This window comes from Centruroides sculpturatus, unplaced genomic scaffold (assembly GCF_000671375.1).
Source record: "Centruroides sculpturatus isolate CEXI.00-Female unplaced genomic scaffold, Cexi_2.0 scaffold1046, whole genome shotgun sequence".
Lineage (NCBI taxonomy): Eukaryota > Metazoa > Arthropoda > Arachnida > Scorpiones > Buthidae > Centruroides > Centruroides sculpturatus.
In genome coordinates this window covers 172101-194318 of record NW_019385209.1, presented here as the reverse complement: position 1 = coordinate 194318, position 22218 = coordinate 172101, and the positions used below count along the sequence as shown (strand labels likewise).

Below are 22218 nucleotides of genomic sequence, written 5' to 3'. Positions count from 1 at the left end.
AAATTATTTGTGCTTATTAAATTAAAAGTTTGGAGTTGAAGAAATATTTTAATTGGGCTGCAATTTGAAAAATATTGTGGATTTATAAATTACACTGTTGTCGGTGTGCCTGTCCTTCCTTAATCTCAAGAACGGTATTAAATAGATGGCATTCGAGGCTAGATTTGGAAGGCTTAAAGACAGGAGGCTCTGATTAACTATATAATAACTTTATCATTTAACTTTTGTTTTAAAAAATTAACTTTATCATTATTGCTATTGTCATCACTCTTTCCATGTTTGTAGATCTGTTTCGGCCATCTTTTCTTTCTTTCTTCATCCTACTGGATGATAATTTAGGCATACATCTTCATTGAGATTTTTTGTCCATTCTTTTAACATAATCATACTTATAATAAATATACTGATTGTTATATTGCTAAAGATGTATCATGCAAACAAATTTAATTTCAGATTCTTCTGTTTGATATGATATTTGCTGTCTTGCAAACAGTTTGTACTGTTTACACGATTTCTACTTTAAACCAATGCAAGGATTATGAAAGAGGCCTTAGGATCTTAGCGATCGTAAGTCGACAATACAATATTTCTGTTTTAATTTACGTAAACTGAAAAATGCTTTTCAATAAAATTATATATTTTTCAGATTTTAATAGTGACTACTACGATATGCTACTATATATGCATCATATTTGATTATCTTTGGATTTGTGTGAATGTAAAGATTGAAGAAGATGACAAGAGTGAAGAAGGTGAAGAAGATGACGAGTAGTAAAGAATATTTTAGAATTTTGGTTGTTAAAATTAAGTAAATAAACTTCATCAAGTTACATTTGGTTTGATAAAATACAACAACACAGCGATGTGTCAAGGGGATGCTTCCAAAACGACTTTCTTTGGGTAACTGGTTTCTATTTAGGTGTTACATACGTGAAGAATCTCCGGAAAACTGCACGACCAACTAGTACCAACTACCAGTTGATCGTGGGTTCGTGTTTGGTGGTTTTAATAACTCGTCCACTGATGGACCTTCATCGAATTATAAAATAAATTTTTATTGATTACATACTTTAAATGATTATCTCTATAAATACTTATTTCATTTAAGCAATAGTTATAAAACAGAATCAAATCATATTCGAATATACAGGATGGGCCAAAAAGGTGGACTCAAGTTTAATGCATTATTGCAACTGAACGACAAGGTATATAAATTTTACGCATATGAAGTTATTTGACAATATTTAACATGTCTACCTCAACCTCAAAGATCTTTGTATCATGGTAACTCCATGGAAGGGAGTTGATTTGCCCGAATTCATGAAATTTTTTCAAGGCGATATTGCAGAATAGATTGTACCAAATCAACCCACAGATTTCGGAAGCTCTCGTCTATTTAATGTGAAATTTTCGCTATTCCGAGAAATGTTCTTCAAAGTGTAATATCAAACATTGAAGAAGATTGAAATTGAAGTGGAGGACATTGCAAAGAAATGACTTCAAGAGAAGATAGTTCGTCAGTTGTAATCAAGTATTAAATTTGGTAAATATCTTTTGGTCTATCCTATATTATTTTCTATGCAATTCTTAAATCATATTTTGATGCATATAATTATTTAGATACAAAAATTTACGCGACTTTATCGCATCCTCCATATACGGTCGCTGTTTTATTATTATTATCCATATAGCGTTAACGTACTGCACATTAATACAGTCTTACGATGGATAATTATTAAACTTTTTATTATATGTTCATTTTAAAATAGATATAGCTTTTAAATCAACATAGTATACACCATTTATTTTTTTATAAAACCAATTAATGATTAATTAGAAATTGGTGGACTAAATGCAAAATACTACTGAAATTTTATATATTATTTAATTTTGAATACTGAAAAGTATTTTCTCTTTAAAGAATTTCTTTTTTATTTGCGTTAAAATACATAATTATTTATGTACAAAAAAATAATTTTATACCGATGTATTCGAAATGGTTATAAAATAATTTTATTTTTCATCATGAATAATGATGAATATTTAAACAGGAATTTTCATGCAATTTTTGTAACGTTTTTGTAAAAAAAAAAAAAATTCACGTGAATCGGAACAGACGAACATTATCGTCTGTTTTCGAAAAATAAAACCAATCAGCATCGCGAATTGAAGCCACGTGATGATATTCGTTAAGTAGTGGCAGCCATTTTTAATTTGTATTGTTTAGATAAAGAGATATTGAAGCTGTACAAGAAGCCGTATTATCACGACAATTATGAATAAAGAAACTGCAACAGTAACGAAAATAAAAAGAAATGGTAAGTATTCTAACTGAAAAATGCAAATGTAATCTTAATTGGAGTTTACGAAAAATTCATTTACATACTTTAAGAATTTTTTTATCAAATTGAATGGTTTACTTAAAGAAATATTAACTAGTGAGAATAAGTTATTAAATAGTGAATCTATTAGTGAATGTTGGGCTTATAAGTAAATTTAAACGGAATTTTATTTAAATCTTGAGTAAAGTCGTACATAATGACGATTTTCGTTATTAGCATTTAAAATCTTTTATAAAACCCATCCCTACCCTCAAAATTAAGCGTTTTGCTGTTTTATTATAATTAAAAATATAAAAAGTTTTTTTAAAAAAATGTTGTAACAGATGGCGCCACACGCAGTTTTAAACGTTGCCGGGAAAGTTAAGCAACTCGTTGCTGGATTTAGTTTTAGTTTTGATAATGATGATGATCTACGGTGCATTATAAAATGATGATAATCTATGGTGCATTATAGGACAGTTTGGACTGGGCACCAGAAATGAGAGAGGAAATAGACTTTTTCAGTTTGCAATCGATAACAGTTTTTCAATAACTAACACCATGTTCAAACACCATTATTGGCATCTTTTCTACTTTGACCTCCCCAACAAGTGAATATAAAAACCAGATTGATTACATGTTAAATAAGAACGAGATGGCGATCATCAGTAAATAATATCAGAGCAAGCCCTGGAGCATTCTGTAACACTGATCATAAGCTACTAAAAGCGGAAGTAACATTAAAACTCCATACAACAAAAATATCAAAGATCAACCCAAGACTTGAGACTCCAGCTAGTTCAATCTTACAACAGACTCTCCAAAATTTAGACCCTCCATCCTTTACAAACAACCCAGGTGATTTATGGACACAGACAAAAAGTTGGATTTTAAATGGAGTAAAACAATGCAACACACAACATCAGCCACAGAAAAAGAAACATTGGATGACTAATAGTACCCTTGAATTAATAAATGAAAGGAAAAAATTATTAACTTCAGCAATCGTTGTAGAGGGAAAAAAAAAAAGAAAGAGCTAGAGAAAAAATCAAAAAAGCTTGTAAGAAACAAAAATGATTATATCGACAGTATATGCAATGAAATTGAAGTCCATGCAAATAATAATCAGACTCGTGAACTATACGATAAAGTTAGATATCTAGCAAGAGCGTTCAAACCACGCGCACAAATAATTAAAAACGATGAAAATGAAATAACTGATGCGGAAGGGATTGTTGATGTCTGGAGGAAGAATTGTGAGAAACACAAAGAAACTGGACAAACAAATGGTAGTAACCAATTTCAGAATGGTTGAAGGGGAAGTTGAACCATCTATTCTTAAATCAGAGGTAGAAAAAGCCATAAAACATTAAATCACAAAGCTCCGTGACCTGACAACATAACTTCCGAAATTTTAAAAGCAATGGGAGAACTGGGTGTTGACATATTTCCTAAAATCTGCTCCTTAATTTGGAAATCTGAGAGATGGCCAGAGGAATAGTGTAAATAAATATTTATTCCAATTTATAAAAAGGTGCTCCAACAGACTGTAGTAACTACAGAACTATTAGCATAATTAACTATGCCAGTAAAGTAATACTCCAAATAATTAACCGCTTGAAACCCTTCCTATTACCTGATATAGCTGAAGAACAGTCGGGGTTTATCTATGGTTGAACGCTCGACAAATCATTGAAAAAGCCTATGCATTTAATGTCAAAGCTTACCTTTGTTTCGTAGACTATACCAAAGCCTTTGATTGTGTAAAATGGCACAAATTGTGGCCCGCTCTCCAGAACATGGGAATCCCGCGCCATCTTATTTCGATGATCAGAAATTTATATGAGAATAACTCTGCAAGAATGAGTTAACAAAACTATGTCTAATACATTTACATCTGAAGCTGGTGTTAGACAGAGATGTATTCCTTCCCCTTTACTCTCTAATGCTTATTCTGAAATAATCATGAAAAGGGTATTAGATAACTGGGACGGAGGTATTTCCATCAGGGGGGCGTAAAGTTAACCTGAGATACGCTGATGATACACTTATTACAGCATCCAATGAATCAGAACTTGAATATATTATGAAACGTCTTGAAACTGAGAGCAGGGAATGTGGATTACTGATTAATGGAAATAAAACGAAAGTTTTGATAATTGATCGTTCCTTGACACAGGCTAAGGAAATTGCAGGCTAAAGACGGTGAATGAATTTGTGTAACTTGGATCACTTCTTACAAATAAAGGAGGATGCGAAATTAAAATTAAACGCAGAATTTGCCTTACAATGCAAGCTTTAAATTATTTAGAATTTGATTTTGCAATCACTATTTTTAATAAAGTAAAGCTCATAACAACGCTTATTTTTCCGATTGCCACTTATGCCTCAGAAACCTGGACCATAAATGTCACTTCTCGGAAGAAACTTGATTTCTTTGAAATATTGACATATAGAAGAATGCTGAGAATCTCTTGGACGGAGCACCGCACAAATTGTCCCATCCTAAATCAACTGAAAATCACAACACGCTTTACCACAAAAATATACTAATCCTACCTTCGCTTTTTGAGACATATTTCCAGACGCAAAAATGGATTTGAGAAACAAATCTTAGAAGAGAAGAGCAATAGCAAACGCCCTAGAGACAGATGTTGGATTAGGTGGGCAAACCAAGTAATGATGATTACAGGACATACAATATATGAAGCCATCCACATGGCACAACACCGAGAGCAGTGGAAAGATACAATTAAAGCCGTCAATTCGTAATATTACCACGCTCTCTGAAGGGCATAGGACTTAGAAGATTTATTAAAATAAATATTAAAACCGCACATTTTTAGATTCATTCAAAATTAATAATAATCTTAATAGTTATGATTGATAAAGAAAAGTTAAAAATATGAATAAGACTCAACACGTAAAACATAAATTGAACCTTCGAATTTTGTAGAGAAACCATTGACTGAAAAATACGAGTAAAATCACATTAAACTCTTGTCTGTGAGCAGAAAACTCAAAGAATAGAATTTAAAAAAGTAATTAAAAATACTACGTTTATTCATGTTAAATGTTTTGTTTACTTCAGTACTACAGTAAAATAAAATAAAATCCAGCATAACTTTCCTGGCTGTTATGAGGTTATGTAAACGTAACTTTTATATTATTAATCATAATGAACTTGTTTGTGGCGCTATCTGTTACGAAATTTTGTTATAAAAAACTTTTTATATTATTAATTATTATAAAATGGCAAAACGCTTAATTTTGAGGTAAGAATGAGTTTTATAAAAGCTTGTAAATGCTAATAACGAGTAAAATCTTAAGTCCGAGTCCTCTCGAGATAGGACACTTGATCCTCATCCCCTCGACTTTTTAATACTTAAAATTTAATAGTATCAATGCTCCTAATACACAAACTACCATGCTAAATTTCGTTTCTTAATATTTACACCATCCTGAGATATTGCAGGAAATAACGCCCCCTTACACACACATTCACGGAATTTTCCTCTCTTCTGACGTTTCTGGGTTCAGGGGGTCTAAAAACGTGGAGATTAGCAAATACTGGAGGGTCAAATTTGATACGACAAAGTAAAAGTGAATGCGTGGGATTTTCCTAAATTCTCCTCATGCAAAAAAGGAGATGGAATTGCCTTAGCTAAAGAACTGCTATTACAAAAATCATAATTAAACTGCAATTTTAATAAAAATGTAGACCTATAAATTCTCACTCGTCTGTTGTCCGACTGCATATCATTCCTTAATCTCGAGAACGAAGTTAGATGAAAAACGAGACCAGATATGGAAACTTTAGGACAGGAGGCCCCGATTAACTATATACGAACTACCGATACAAACCGGAAGTTACATTATTTCAATTCAAAACTTTTCCCCTGAAAGCAGTTAATAGAAGACTGGCACGACTCTATTGTTAAAGGAAAAGTATGATGTACAGGGGCAAGACACTACAGTACTAATTTGAGGTAGAAAGCGCATATTTTAAATTAAATAAATTAAAATTATGATTAAAAATTTCAATCTGGCGTTGTGGTGATGTCATTATAAATAACTGCTCGTTTTAATTTACTTTATTATTAGTCGAGAATTATTTTGTTGTCTAGACCAGTAGTTGTATTCGTTACAATAAAGAATTTAAAAAATCTACCAACGAGTTGCATAGCTTTCCCGGCTTTTATAAGATTTTATTTTAAAAATAACATTTATGTTATTAATCAAAATTAACAACGAAACTGTGGCGCCATCTGTTACGAGATTTTGTTATAAAAACTTTATATATTTTTATTATAAAATAGCAAAAGACTTAATTTTCAGTGTAAAGATGAGTTTTATAAAACACTGTAATTGCTAACAAGTAAAAATCTTCAGTCTGACTCCTCGCGAGATAGGACACGTGACCACCTATCTATCCATCCCCTTGACCTTTCACAACCAAAATTTAATAGCACTAATGCTCCATATATACAAGTTATCATGCCAAATTCTGTTTTTTTACTTTCACCCCGTCCTGACATATTAAGCGAAATAGACACCCCACACACACGGAATATTTTTTTGCTTTTTTTTACTTTTTTATTCGGGGTCGCAAAACGTGAAAATCTGCATAAAACTCGGTGGGTTAAATTTGACACTATTGCAATACTCTCCCTTTTTAAGTATGTATAACAGCCGGAAAAGTAAAAAAAATAAAATAAATCTTATTACAGAAAAGCCTTATTTTCTTTTTGTGTTTTACTCTCCTCTCCGTGGGAGTTGAGGGTGTTTCTCCTTGCCTATTTATGGATTCAGCCAAGCTCACAACTGGAGAAACTGAGCCCGACATATCCTGAATAGACCGTCCACGAAAAATTCGTAGGAATTGCTCGTCCGAATTCGATCCCGGTTTCCTCAGAGTGCTAAGCTGCCGTCTTTGCCTTCTCGGTCTTTACAGTCGTAATGAAAATACATGTACTTAAAAGCTACGAAAATGATTAAACCAGAAGATAATTGTGAAACATTAAATACGAAAAATACTTTGTAAAATCAAAAAGAAACATTTAGAATTTCTATTGCCTTAGAATGAATAAATTTTAATTGTAATAAAAATTAATACTGGCTTACTGTTAAATAAATAAACCTTTATGAAAATCTTAAACTAAACTTAAGACCAACATATTAATAATCAGAAGCTAAAGACAATAATACTGTATAGCCTATATATACGATTTGTCATTTTAGCGATTTAATTAAGACAGTCCAACAAAAATTTATAGTACTGTACTTTAATCAAAGCTTGTCTAATATATATTAAATGTTTAAGTGACATATTTAAGCGTATATGTACACAGCGTATTAATGTATATTGATAATTATGCTAGAACTTTCTGTTGAAACCGTTAATAACAATTTTTGTATAATAGAGGTTGGTTATGTGTCATATCTCGAGTAATGTCGGACTTTTAATGAAGATTTTCTTGTTAGCGTTTACAGTATTTTTAAATAAAAATTTAAGTCTTGCCATTTTATAATACAGTAATTAAAAATATAGAAAATTTGTGTAACAAAATGTCATAACAGATGGCGCCACACAAAAATTTATTTATTTATTATGATTAATAATATAAATGTTATTTTTTAAATAAAATATCATAACAGCCAGTAAAGTTACGTTGCTACATTTTTTTTATTACAGTATTGATCTCACCTTCTGTTTAATACTTTTAATATAAATTACATTAATATATTATTTCAGTTATTAATACATTAATGTAATATTATATTTAATTATTAATTGGATAATTATAAAAATAGAACCAGGAAAAAATCGAAAATAAAAGGAATTTTTGAAGCGGTAAGAAGTTGTCCCTCTGAGTAAAGGGAATATCACTCATGCAGATAACTATTTCTTATTATTTATTTAAACTTTAATACTTTATAATACTATATTGCTTTTCAACACGCGAAACTTCTACAAAAATCGAATTTAAACAAGGATAATCGATGCCATTTGAAGAACTTTCGATTTCTTTGATGTTTCAGTGACGTTTCATTTCGTATTTCTTCTATAAAATGTCTGACTTTTGTTATTTAGTCAAACATTTCAAAAGATTAAAGTTAAGGTACATTGACCGCAAATTCGTTCAATATTTCACGCAGAATCTGATTTTTCGAATAAGTGAAAACCCTATAAATCCTATATCATTTTAAATGTAAATAACGTGTCAAAAATTCTACAACCTCTACGGAAAAATTATCATACATTTATATACAAATAATACATCAATTGATTCCCAAGAAGATAGTAAATTGATCTGTTTTGGAATAAAAATCGAAATGTCAGGCGAATATTTTACAATATAGGTAATATCCGCTGTACCCATCAGTCACCTGGTGTCTGCAGGTTTATATTTATCAGAGTTTAGTTTAAGTTTCTCCGGAAATTCATCATATTTCTCTTAAGAGTAAGTTGCGTGACCTTTGTGTCTTTTCCGTTTGTCATTGCTTCATCTTTAAATCAAGTGGGATAAATGTCACGTTTAGTTAATTTTATCAGGGTATATTACTTTTCAATATAATTTGTCTTATATGTAAATAGATAATTCAGCATCGAGTTGCTTAACTTATCCAGCGACATTTGATGGCGTCATCTGTTATCATATAACATTAAAAAATTTTTATATTTTAAACTATTACAAAATGGCTAAAAGCTCAATTTTGAGGGTAGAGATGAGTTTTATAAAATTGTAAATGCAATGTAATAACAAGTAAACTCGTTATTAAGTTCGACCGTACTGGAGTTACACGTGACCCCCTTTATCTCCTCACTCCCTTCACCTTTAATCACCAAAATTTAACAGCATCAATCCCCCTAATAAACAAACCTTCCTGCAAAATGTCAGAAATTTTCGACATAAAGCACAGGAGTTATTAAACTTTAAAGAGGGTAAACAAAATCGTGCCCCCACACACGCTAACATCTATACATGGCCTACAGAAAAAAAAACCCGAATTTTTTTTCATTTCTCGACGTTTCAAGGTGTCCTGAGTCCAAAAGTGTAAAAATATAGGAAATTATTATTTTCAATGTTTAAAACTTGTCTTTTTATGGATAAAACAATTACTAGTATTCTTATTTCTACGTGCTTATTCCAGATTAGGAGAATATAATGATACAGTACAGTACAAATACAAAGTTAGATGTGCTATTATATGGAATTTTATCTACAAAATAAATGACTAAAAGCAGTGGCGTAACTAAGATTTTACTCTGGGGGCGACTGTTTAAAATATTTTGTAGTATTAGTTTTAGCCAAGTTTATCCACAAATGTGCATGAACTTCGCTATCTTTGCACATCTTTATCATTAAAGAATAAAAATTTCATGAAGTTTTTTGAAATGAAGATGTATTTGAATAATTTTACTATAATTTCATCTAAAAATAGCTTTCTGGTTAATTCCAATTATAAAAGTTTTCTGGTATTTATTCTAGATGAATCGATACAAACTGGACTAAGACCGATTAGAAATTTTTGTTTTCTTCTATTACCGATAAAACTGGCTTTAATAGAAATCGATCAGTCATTCGTATCAGTTTTTAAATTGTTTCAAATACAATATATTTGAATAGAGCTTAGGTTGTTATTCATTTTTTCATCTGTTGTTTAATTGTTCAAAATAATTCTTTTAGATTCTTTTAAATCATGCAATTTTGGGATAAAATGCCGTGTAATAGTATTTCTGGTTTTTGTTTTTTTTATATTTTTATTTGAATTCTCCTGATTCGAAATTAGAAAAATCTATCAGTTGTAAAGGTGAAATTTAGACATTTTGCCAAAAGGTACTTTACTGACAATTAATTGAACAACGATTACAGTTCAGCCTGGTAGGTAATCATCATCAGTATCAATCAAATCTTTGCTGTAAACTTTCAATCCCATGGGCATAGAATGACTGGAGTTTTTCTATCAAGAAAAGCTCACGCGTTGGGTATTGTCATTGAACTGTATATTAACAATATGGATCTGCAGGGCGCGAAATAGATGGTAGTCAGTTGGCACCAAGTCTGGGCTGTAAGATGGACGAGACAGAACTGACTGGTCATCTCTAAAGCCCAGCGCAAACTACGCAATGCCTTCGCTTTCAACGAGGCAATTTTTATGGTCATGTGTTTCTTCGAGGATCGGGCAATGTCGCCACTTGTGATATCATAATTGACGTAGTGCTGTAGAACTAATGAGCATTTCGTCTAGTCTTCTACGAACTATTGCTTGGTAGTTTGTTTTGTAAAATGGCGACGACCTGCGAAGACAATTTACATCAGTAGCCGAAAGATTTATAAATTTCAATAAAATTAATGAGGTAATTTATATTCATACGTCTATGAAAATCAATCAAACAGCTTTGTTTCATAATCTCTGCGTAGTGAAGACATGGCCGAAACGTGAAGCACAAATGCCTTTGTGGCCTACAGCACGAGCTCCTTTCTCATAAACTTTCAAATGCGCACGGACGAAGTCGATCTTCTCCCCAAAATCAAACTTGTTAGATCTGAGTAGGCGTACTTCGAAAGGTATGACGTAGAGTAACGTTGAGTCGATGACCAGGCAATTGATGGTCGAACGGGCGTTGATCGAATTTCGTTCGACATCGTCTTCGACCAATTGGTTTCGATGTTGCTTAGTTTACGGCGGTCATAAGGTCATCTTTATTTTATGTGCCAGCGCGTTGTCGTGGCGGTATCAGACTTTGTCAAGTTTTGGATGAAATCGCCCAGTTTTTGGGCTGTAATTTGAAAAAATTGTAGACCTATAAATGCCCAGTGCCGTCCGTCTGTTGTCTGTCTGTCTATCCTTAATCTCGAGAATGGTGTTAGATAAATGAAGTAATTAAGACCGAGTATGGAAAGCTGAGGGGCGGGAAGCCTCGATTAACTATATACAAACTTGAAAAGAAAAATGCAAACTGAAAGTCACATTATTTCAATTCAAAAATTTCCCTCCCGTAAGGAGTTAGATGACCAGCACGACTCTATTGCTAGCAGGAAAGTATGATGCACAGGAGCAAGACACTGCTAATTTGACGTGAAGATTTAATTTAAATTAAATAATTTAAAAATATGATTAAAAATTGCAGCTCTAAATAATTGCTCGTTCTATTTAAGGATATATTAATTTTGTAAAGTAAAATAATGAAATTTTGAGAAGGAAAAATTTCGTTCAAGAAGCACATACAGTATTTGAATAAAATATTAAAAATAAACATATTTTATTATATATTTAGTTGCATAGTTTTTAATATATAGAAAATATATTAATATCTGAAAATTTTTCGAAATTTTGTCTTTTATTAAAATAAAATAATATCAATAGATACTGCATATTTAAAAAAATAATAAGACTTCATTCTGTGAAAATGTATTAAATAACTGTAGAAATTCAAACTACGATTTCTATACGTAAATTCACTATAAAATTCAAAAGTTAATGCTTGTTTTTAGGAATGAACAGTATATTTTATTGGTTTCATATATAGCGTAAATAAATTGTTAAAATATAGGAACTACCTCACAAGACAAAGAAAAAAATATGGGGTAAGCCTTTGTAGTTATTGGCATACTTTTTCGCTTACTGTGATAGAAATTTTGCATTGTAAATTTTTAATGTACGAGTATTTTCATTTTATTACTTCTAATTCAAATTTGATTAATTTGTGCTAGGACTGAACAAAATCCCTTTACAGCGTACTCCTNAAAAAAATAACTGTAGTAAGAAAAACAAATGAAAAATGCGAACTAATGTAACGTCGTATGGTGAGTTTTTGTTCGTATCGTGGAGCAAAAATATGTTCGAATTTCATGTCGTATCCTGAAAATTTCGTATGCTGGGGCGTTCGTAACCTGAGGTACTACTGTAATTTGTGCTAGGACTGAACAAAATCCCTTTACAGCGAACTCCTTTACGTACAGACTTAGAGCATCAGAATATGCAAAAGAGGGGAGGAACGTCATCGGAAACTCGCCGAGGATCTGTTTTACTTTAATTGGACTTGAATACTCAGTTAGAATAAGTCTGTTGCTTATTTCAATCGCAGGAAGACGAGTTTACAAAGTAAGTCTGTTTTCAAATCTGGAATATTTTGTGTCTATATTAAATTCTCAGCTTTCACTCTGTCCTATCTCGCTTCTTTCGCCTTCCACCTCAACCCTTCCTAAAACTTTTCTTCTTCTTTCCTATTCATGTTTCTTCGGCTATACCAAAGAGTGCGGCCAATAAACAATTCTAGTGTCTATATTAAATAAAGACGAAGAATACTAGCTAAATCTTTACATAAATTGGTTGAGGGATAGTTTTATACAAATTAATACACAGTTAAAAAATTAAGTCTGATATTCAATCTGATGATAAAATCTCTTCAGATTGGTAAACTTGAAGTAATACAAGATTAAAAAAAAGGAAACAAAGTGAATAATTTAAGTCTGTGTTAAATTCGTTTGTAAGTAATACTAATAGTCATTATAAAACGAAAACGACAGCGTATAAATGATATCACGTAAAAGAAAATAAAAGTAGTATATTCAGTTTTCAACGACGGGGAATAAACAGCTATTATTATTATTATTATTAATGATTTTTCTCTTTTTGTGTAATTACTTGTATACAAGACAGTAGATAATTGCAAACGTAGTCATTTCAAGAGCATGTAAACATTTTATCTAAATCATATAACAATAGCTCTGCTGCAATATCGTCTCCAAAAAAATATCGACAAAGAATTTCTAGAAAATACGTGTGCACTCTGCCAAATGAACCAAATATTTAAGATAAGTTTTTTTAAAGAATGGATAGCCGTTTAACAATGATATATATATAGAAAACACAGCAATGTAGACTTTAAACGCATTCCTTTTGTCAGAATAATGTAAGTTTCTATGTCAGATTGTCATCATTATTATGTTTTCTTCCTCACTGTATCGTGCTTTTATATGCAAGGCCGTGTACCCGAGAGGAGGGTTTTGAGGGGTTTAATCCCTCATTTGGGAAGAATTAATAAAATTCAAGTAGGGTAGATCTCTGATTAACTGAGCTTTGTCATTATCCGAGTCAAACCTGTAAGTGAACACAATATTGCATCAATAGAGAGAGACAAAGCGTTATATGGTAGAGGGTTTAAGGTTACAAATATCTTAATCACTTTTACGATTATAATTTGTGGAATTTTTGCTCTATCCAATGGTGCTCCTTTGTTCCTTCCGAGGACGCTATTGATTGGTCCATATTAACTCGGATAACCAGGGTTCTATTATCAGGGCCGTCGAGAAGAAAGGGGAACTTACGGAGCCGTAGCGGTTTCAACATCTTTAAATTAACGTTATTTTAATTAACAGAAAATAAAATATTTAAGACCCCTTTTAATTAATAAATAAACATTCTACATATTTCGTTTGCACATAAAAATTATTTCAATTTTGTCAGTCTCCTTGTTGAAGGACGCAAAGAATTGTGGGCTATCAACACACAGATAAGAGTAAAATTTCTCTCGAATTTTCTCTCTAACCAAACGAGAACGGAATTACGTCACAAGTAAGGCGTGAAGTGTTGCGTACTGACCCTATTTAGCGTCATTTTCTCTTTTCTTACTCTGTAATCGACGCAAATACATGTTTTATCGCTTTGTAATTTGCCGCAGAGCAGAAATTACAAATCTATAGTCTTCGTGCAGATTAAAACCGTATCACATATCTCAATGTCAGTGTAGAGTTAGTTACGGATCAGTGTTACATCCACAAAGTCTATGTGATTCCATCTGATAATTACGTTCTATTTTTATTTGCTCCTTTCTTCACATGTATCGAGGGAAATTGTCTGAATGGCGGAAGAATAAAATCGACACGTATATCGTATTTATCTAGGATTTCCTCTGGTGGGAAGTAAAACATATAGGGCCTAAGATTTAGATTAATCTTAGGCCCTATATGTTATTTAAATAGGTTTGTTTTTAGATGATCTTCATCTATCCTCACGAGAATGGAGAGCGCAGAGAAAAATAAACGAAGACTCCAACTACCGTAAAAAAAATGTATAGTGCGGTTCTTGCATACGATTTTGGCGACAAGGGGAGTCATCTAGTCGCGCGCAAGCTTTAGGGTAAGATGTGAACTCTGAATGAGTGGTTTTCCACCTCCAGAATTGTATACCCCCTATACTAGTAAAGAGTTATCTCGCGAAGGGTTATAAGTAGAGGTATGACTTTTGACCTTTTGACTTGTTTTCGCTCCTATGGGTATGGTCTACAGCTCTGATACGGTCCCAACAGGATCATTCAGAGGTGTAATTATACCCTGTAGTTGCTTCACTATAAAGACTACTAAAATGAATTTTATTCTTAAAAATATAAAGTAAACCTCTCGAGGGGGCGACGGCCTGGCTCGACCCCTCCCTGTCGGCGCCCTTGCTATATATATATGTATTGCATTTTCGTGCGAAGTAACATCTAAGAAAGTACAATTCACAGCGTGAACCGACATTCTGTTAAAGACGTGACACGCTTCCACGCTGCCACCCTGCTGTTTATTACGCGAGTATATGAATTTCTTGGTTATCGAAATCCGCTTAATTTTTTCTTTATTTTTTTCTGACCTGGAAACTAGAATCACGCAATTGTAATTGGGCGGATATGATAAAAAAATTTTATTGAAAATATTATCATCCGAGCGTAAGTAACAGACATCCGATGACAGAAGGTATTGAAGATCTTTAACTATATCATAACAATAAATCATTTACATGTTTTCCGTCTTTGCCGAGTCGTCATTTACACTTCTATCACTTCACTTCCTACAGACTATTAGTACGATAAAAAGTTCTAAATATAACTATTTGAATTATTCTCATTCTTTGTAAATTCTTGGAGTTATCGAACATCACTTCCGCCCACGTAGTTTTTTACTTTCCTGGCCGTTATATATAACAAAGTATGGCGATCGGTCAAAACATTATCCCTAAGATTTTTATATTTTAGAACTCCGGACCTTAAAAGTCAAGAAATGCAAAAAATGTTGGGGGGTGGGCACGATTCTGTTCACTCTCTTTTAAGCTTAATAACGCATGTGCCTTTTGTCGAAAATTTCTGAAATTTTACAGGGAATTTTAGGGAAATTTATGCTGTTACATTTTGCTGGTTAAAGGTCGAGGGGGGTTAGAGTTAATAAAGATGTTACTCGTTATTAGTATTTACATTTTTTTTCTTTATAAAACACCTCTGCCCTCAAAATTAAGCCTTTTGCCATTTTATAATAATTAATAATACGATATTCTGATTTTAAAAATATTTATAACAGATGACGCCACATACAGTTTTAACGTTTTTGCCGGGAAAGTTACGCAACTCGTTGCTGGCTATTTTTTTTTTTTTTTAGTTGTATCATCGATAAATATCATTTCAGATTTATAGGAAAGTATGTAGCGTAGGAAGCTCATTTCTCATATAAAGAAATTCGTGCCATGGACACGGAACCTGTTAAGATAGATAGGGCTTTGTCAGTAAACTCATACGTTCTTATCCTAAACTCATAAATTCTTCCTTAGTAAATTCTAAAATACATTTTATTTCTGGCACAAGTCTTTGAACTTATATAATGTGTTAAGTTTACATAAGTTAGATTTACATAGATCCACTTATAGAAAACTCATTATGTGTGAACGGTTTATATTACAAAATGGAATTGACTCTCTCGCTTTAGGACATTATAAAGCCTGCGAAATGTCAAATATGTAGATAAAATTTTCGAAGTAGAATTACAAAATTTCCAACGATGTATGAAAAAATACTTTAATCAAAATTTAATTCGGTTTAGTTTGGAATCTTTCATATAAACAAGGTTTGGAAATACATTTATTTTTTATAAAAATGCACCTTTAAATTTCATTTATTTTTTCTTCTTTGTTTTCTAGATTAAAGATAAAACGGAGATAAGGAAAATATATGAGGAGCTTCTGAGTCATATTTTATTCTTTTTAAAATTCAGGAACAATTCAATTTCTCATTCACTTTCTGCTAGTATCGTTTACAGTATTTTTTTCTGCCCTGTAACAAAATTAAAAATTATTTATTTTGTAATTAAGTTTAGGATCGTGACTAAAGAATTATCGTCGTTAACGTTAAGGAACAAGGCCTTTCGGGAGTTAAGAGGCCCGAGCCGCTTATCTACACGAGGTCTCCAAGATAAGGGCCTCAAACACAGGAAAACAGTTAAAAATATAAAAGAGACTAAGTCGTCTTCACACTTCCGTTATGTCCAATCATCAGGAATGTGAAGTATACACTTCAAATTAACCTACCGTCAGCCATTTTAATTGAGAGTAAAACAGTGTTTAAGGGCCTACCAAATGGTCCTACTAACCCTTCATCACGAGGATCCTCCTCACTGATGAGGATTATTTATTGTGACATCGTCACAAAGCAATTTTAATCATATTTTTCATTTATTTAATTTAAAATATCTCAAATTAGTAGTGTCTTGCCCCTGTACATCATACTTTTCCTTTAACAATAGAGTCGTGCCTGTCTGACTCCTTTGGAGGGAAAATTTTTGAATTTAAATAACGTAACTTCCGATTTGTATCGGAAGTTCGCAATAATATAATCGTGGCCTCCTGCTAGGGCCCTATGGTTTTCATTTCTGGTCTTGTCTTTCATCTTTCTAACTCCGTTCTCGAGATTAAGGAAAGACAGACAGACGGACGAACCACACTGGGAATTTACAGATGTACAGTTTTTTTTTTTTCAAATTGCAGCCCTATTAAGAAGTGTTCTATCGAAAAATAATAAAAATTGGGTTATTTAATTAATTATAAAATAATTTAAAAATAAATATTATTTTATCAATGTTACTATAGATGGCAGCAAGTATATTACGGAAATTTTCAATATAAATTATCATAAATTTTAGAGGAAAAAAAATCGATACGATGTATCATTGATTTTTATGTAAGATTTTCACGTTTAAAAAAATTAAACCAGATGCGTTATAAGTTTTATCGATTCTTGCGGATTCTTCTTCTTTAATTCTCCTTTATTCTTTTAATTTTTCAAAATAAATTAATATATTATAGAATTTTCTATTGAAATCGTTAAAAATCAATTTGCGATATCTTCAGTAATCATTGATTTAAAGAATTTCAAAACACGCCATAAACTTGTTTTAATCGATAATTAATCAAGGCATTATGAATTAGTTTTTGATGATTTTGATAATTGTTTTAGACGATTATATAATTTATAACGTAAAAAAATAATTTAATAACTTAAATTAATTAATCTTTCGAATTCTTAAACAAAACACGGAGCTTAAAATTTACATTTTTCACGAGTTGTAAATCTGATTTCATTAGCTTAATTGTATTTAAATTACATTTTAAAACAAAATTTTAAGATATTGTAAACTCCAGTCGATTATATTTCTGTTCGTTATTGATAAAATTTTTAATTAACCTATATTTAGAAATTAAGTCGATTATGAAATCGAAGAACGTGAGTTCGGATCCCCCTTCGGGTTTTCGGCTCTTTTTTCGTTTTTTTAACTTTCCCGGCTGTTTTATAGCCTATACAACAGAGGGAAAGTATGGTGATCGGTCAGAAAGTGACCCCCCCTCTCCTCCAAAGTTCTACATTTTTGAATTCGGGGACCACGAAACATCGAGAAATGAAAAACGGGTATGGGTTTTTCTATGTGGGGGCTGGATTTTGTTCGTCCACTTTGAAGCTTAATAACTGCTGTACGTTTTGTCGAAAATTTTTGAAATTTGGTTGGGAGGTTTGTGCTTTAGAGGGATCGATTCTATTATATTTTGATGGTTATAGGTCGACAGGGTGGGGCGATAGAGGTGATCACGTGTCGTATCTCGAGTGAGGTCGGATTTACGATTTTACTCATTATTAGCTTTATACATTTTATAAAACTCGTCCCTATCCTGAAAATTAAGCCTCTTTTTTGCCATTTTATTGTAATTAATAAAATGAAAAGCTTTTGAATAAAATCTCTAACAGATGGCGCCACACGCAGTTTTAACTCTTTCCGGAAAGTTACGCAACTCGTTGCTGGATTTTTTTTTAGACAGCAACTTGGTTTATATGTCGAAGTTTAAATTTTGGACAGGGCCGAATTATTTATATTAAGGGCAAAATACTGCGAAGGTCCTTTCTAAAATCATTGCCGACCAGGAAGAGACCTTGAAAGTCAAGCTAGTAAACTCGACACACCGATTTTGTGTTATTAAGTTACTGTCAATTAGAAATGGCTTGTAAATAATTTAATTCTAATATATTGTAATCGATAATAGAATTACTAGGAAGGATTAGAAGCGAATACATTGGAAAGATGGAGAAACTGAAAGATAGAGGAGACTAAATTACGGCGGGTATGACGTCACATATAACGTACTGTATGTTAGTAGGAAGATCACGAAAGTACAGATTTGCGAAAGACGGGAGAGGGAGACTAAGAAGAGGATAGAGAAAGGAAAGGTATTGAAGGGAAAAAAAATGGTAGAAATGACTAAGAGGAGAGACGAGGAGAATTATTAAAAACAGTGACCCAGGCTTATCCCACGTAGAAAAGGAACCGATAGGAATTTGAACCATTTTAAAATGCAGCACACTTTCTTGACGTTGTCGTTAATGTTCAGCTCATCTTTAAATATTACTGGAAAAAAATATTTGCGTAGAACTCATTAACAATCCTATTACTTTTCCGGTTGTTATTATAGGCTATAATAGAGGGAAAGTATGGTGATCGGTCGATAAATGAATGACCTCCAAAATTTGTACATTTTTGGACTCAGGACACCTTGAAACGTCGAGAAATGCAGAAAATTCGGGAGTAATTTCTGTACTTATGGATGTGTGTGTGTGCGTGGAGCACGATTTTGTTCACACTGTTTGAAGTTTAATAACTCCTGTGATTTTTGTCGAAAATTTTTGAAATTTGGCAGGGGAATTGATGCTATTAAATTTCATTAAGGTTGAGGGGGAGGGGAGATAAAGGGGGTCGTGTGTTACACTTAATGACGATTTTACTCGTTATTAGCATTTACAATTTTTTTATAAAATTCAACCCTACCCTCAAAATTAAGCTTTTTTGCCATTTTATAATTGTTAAAAATATAAAAGTTTTTAATAATAAAATATCGTAACAGATGGCGTCACCAAATGTTGCCGGGAAAGTTAAGCAACGCGTCTCTGACCAGTTAATGCCCGGTGGTAGAGTTCCACACCGAGTTAAATAATAAAGGAATTTACTACTGTTACACAGGTAAGCAATTTGTTAAGTTAATAGTGAGGAATTATTTAAGGATAATTTATATAATGTTGATAACTTGACAGAAAATTGGAAGCAAAGTTTTATAATTTGATATAAAAAAAAAGACATTGTAAGCAAGTCTCCATTTACAATTTTACAAAGCCCCAAAGTATTAAATTTAAATTTTAAATAGTTTTTACATTTATATTTGTAATTATCAGTTGAAAATCTTATCAGAAAATCTCAACATTAGAGAGAAGTGAGTAATTTCCAAAGAATAAAAAGAAATTACAAAGATTTTATCGATTCCACTTAACTTATGTAAGTCGATTTGGCTTTGATATACTTTTCTAATGATACTTTATTTTATTTATTTTTTCACTTCTTAATTGAATCTTGTAAATTCTATTATATAAAGCTATTCTTTAAAGGGAAAACACAAAAGTCTGTTTATTCCTGTATTTAGTTATTGTTTATTCTCAATTAACAAAGCTAAAATAATGTTTATAAATGCAGTTTATTAACACCGTAGCGGTGATAACTAATTAAAATATAATTATTTCTTGTGCTTAGATTTTATTTGCTTCTTCTGCAGAAAATTTCAATCAATGGAACATTAAGAATAAGATAAATCTATTTATAGATTCCGGTTGAAAGGTTGAGTAAAATCGTGTTTAATAACTTTCGTGTTATTAACTTGCTTGTTAATTTTTATTTCACTGTAAAAAACACTCTAAAAACTCTTTTTTCCAGTTGTTTATTTATTGATATTCAACACATCTTTGTGTTTAACTTGTGTGTAAGGTTGTCTTGCTGTGTGCTTCACATGTTTAACCGGGTCTATCACAGAGAAGGCCTGAACCTTACTTTACGAAGGCCTCAAAAACATCTGTTACAAATTATTGTTGTATTTTTTTCTCTGTTAAGAAATTATTTATTTGAAAAGTTTAAAACTTTAAATGTTTTATTTTTTAATATACTGAAGGCCCGAATCTCATGACACCCGCGAGGCCTTTTAATTTCTTAATTTAATTCATAAATATGACATAACTTTGATTTAACTTTATGGAAGATGATAAAAATATTTTAAAACTTAAATTTTAACATTGTACAGCGAACAGTGATATTTACAGAATTATTTTTAAACTGTTTATTTGCTAAAATAATATCATTAATCATACATTTATTTTATTTTCGTTAAAATATCTTTAACATTTTTGGAATTTTTAACGTGAATACCACAGTATATCCGCCTGTCTATCTTTATAAGTATGTTGTATGTCGGTTGATATCTTACGTACAGCATCATTTTTGACATTTTTGTAAACGAAAATTCCTAGAAAGTGTCGGCGATTCTATGAATCCTTTCTCAAAATTACTTCACTTGCAAAATACAGATAAAGATAAATATTTTTTATTTAAATTAATGCATTTCATTATGTAGTGTTTACGATTTACAGAGGAACTCAATAGCGGTCGAGTGGCTAAAACCATTGAACACTGATAGCGGTTTCGCGCCTCACCAATGGGTTGGCCTCGTGGTATTTTACCGGGTTTTTTCACGTGTCTGATACGTAAACAGTTTCCTTTAGTGTTATCTTCTCGTGTCTAGCTTCTAAATACGGCTAATTTCCCGTAGAAAGTCCTCCCTGAAGTCACTCCCTTGGCAGATCATCTTATTCTACCAAAGCAATTCTATTTGTATAGGCCTAATTTAAACTATTATAAAACTAGATTTTTTAGTTTAAGCTCTTAGCGGAGTCCTTAAATCTACGAATTATGAGACACTGTCGCAACGAATAATACAAATGATTTTGTTAAAATAATTTCTAATCACGCCTCATTTCAGTTATATTGGACAAAACAAAATTTCTGTTGCTAAGTAACAGATTTTATTGTATTTTAAGGCCTAATTTAAATATTCAAATTTTTCTCCGAATTAATTAACATAAAATACGATCTATTTGATTATTTACGATCAAATATCTATAGAATATTTTCCGATAAATAAGGATGGAGAAATTATTTTAAAAATATTTCCGAATTCAGACAGACAATATAAGAATTTTTCGCGAATTTCGTTTGAATATTGCGAAAACTAAGTTGTTTCTTCGTCGGCGCCATACTTGCGATGAAACAATTGCGTGATTTAAATGATGTTGCACGCGATACAAACAATGTACATTGACTTTTTCTAAAGCCGTAACATCGATGCTCATATTCGATTTAAATTAATTGGAGTATTTCCATTATACCTTTAAAAACAATATGAGCAATTATTTATTGTAACATCGTCGCAATGCCGGGCTACAAATTTTTAATCATATTTTTAAAAATTAAATAAATTTTCGTATCTTGCCCCTGTACATCATACTTTTCCTGTTAGCCGGTCATCTCTCCTTTTAGGAGAAATTTTTGAATTGAAATAACGTGACTTCTGATCTAAATCGGATGTTAATCGGGGCTTCCTGCCCCAAATATTTTCATATATGGTCTCGGCTTTCATCTAGCGAACTTCTTTCTCGAGATTAACGAAGGACAGACAGAAACACGGACGACATTGGGAATTTATAGGTATACAATTTCTTTTCAAATGG

General features: G+C 31.8%; 1 protein-coding gene across 12 annotated transcripts in view; it reads left to right on the top strand.

Moving 5' to 3' along the window:
- Window positions 1-1141: 1141 nt before the first annotated feature.
- LOC111636147 (melatonin receptor type 1A-like) overlaps window positions 1142-22218 on the top strand; it is a 37279-nt gene continuing 16202 nt past the window's right edge. For 3 of the 12 annotated variants that reach the window (XR_002758495.1, XR_002758494.1, XM_023381329.1), the window contains exons 1-3: window positions 2203-2318; window positions 12248-12431; window positions 19518-19633. Coding sequence is in view for 1 of the 12 variants with exons in the window: in XM_023381325.1 (XP_023237093.1) it covers window positions 2276-2318 (43 nt within the window). In the remaining 11 variants the exon portion in view is untranslated. Of the gene's footprint in view, window positions 1544-2148; window positions 2319-12247; window positions 12432-19517; window positions 19634-22218 lie in introns of those variants that run through there. The other 9 variants (XM_023381328.1, XM_023381327.1, XM_023381331.1 and 6 more) reach the window with 7 other exon arrangements.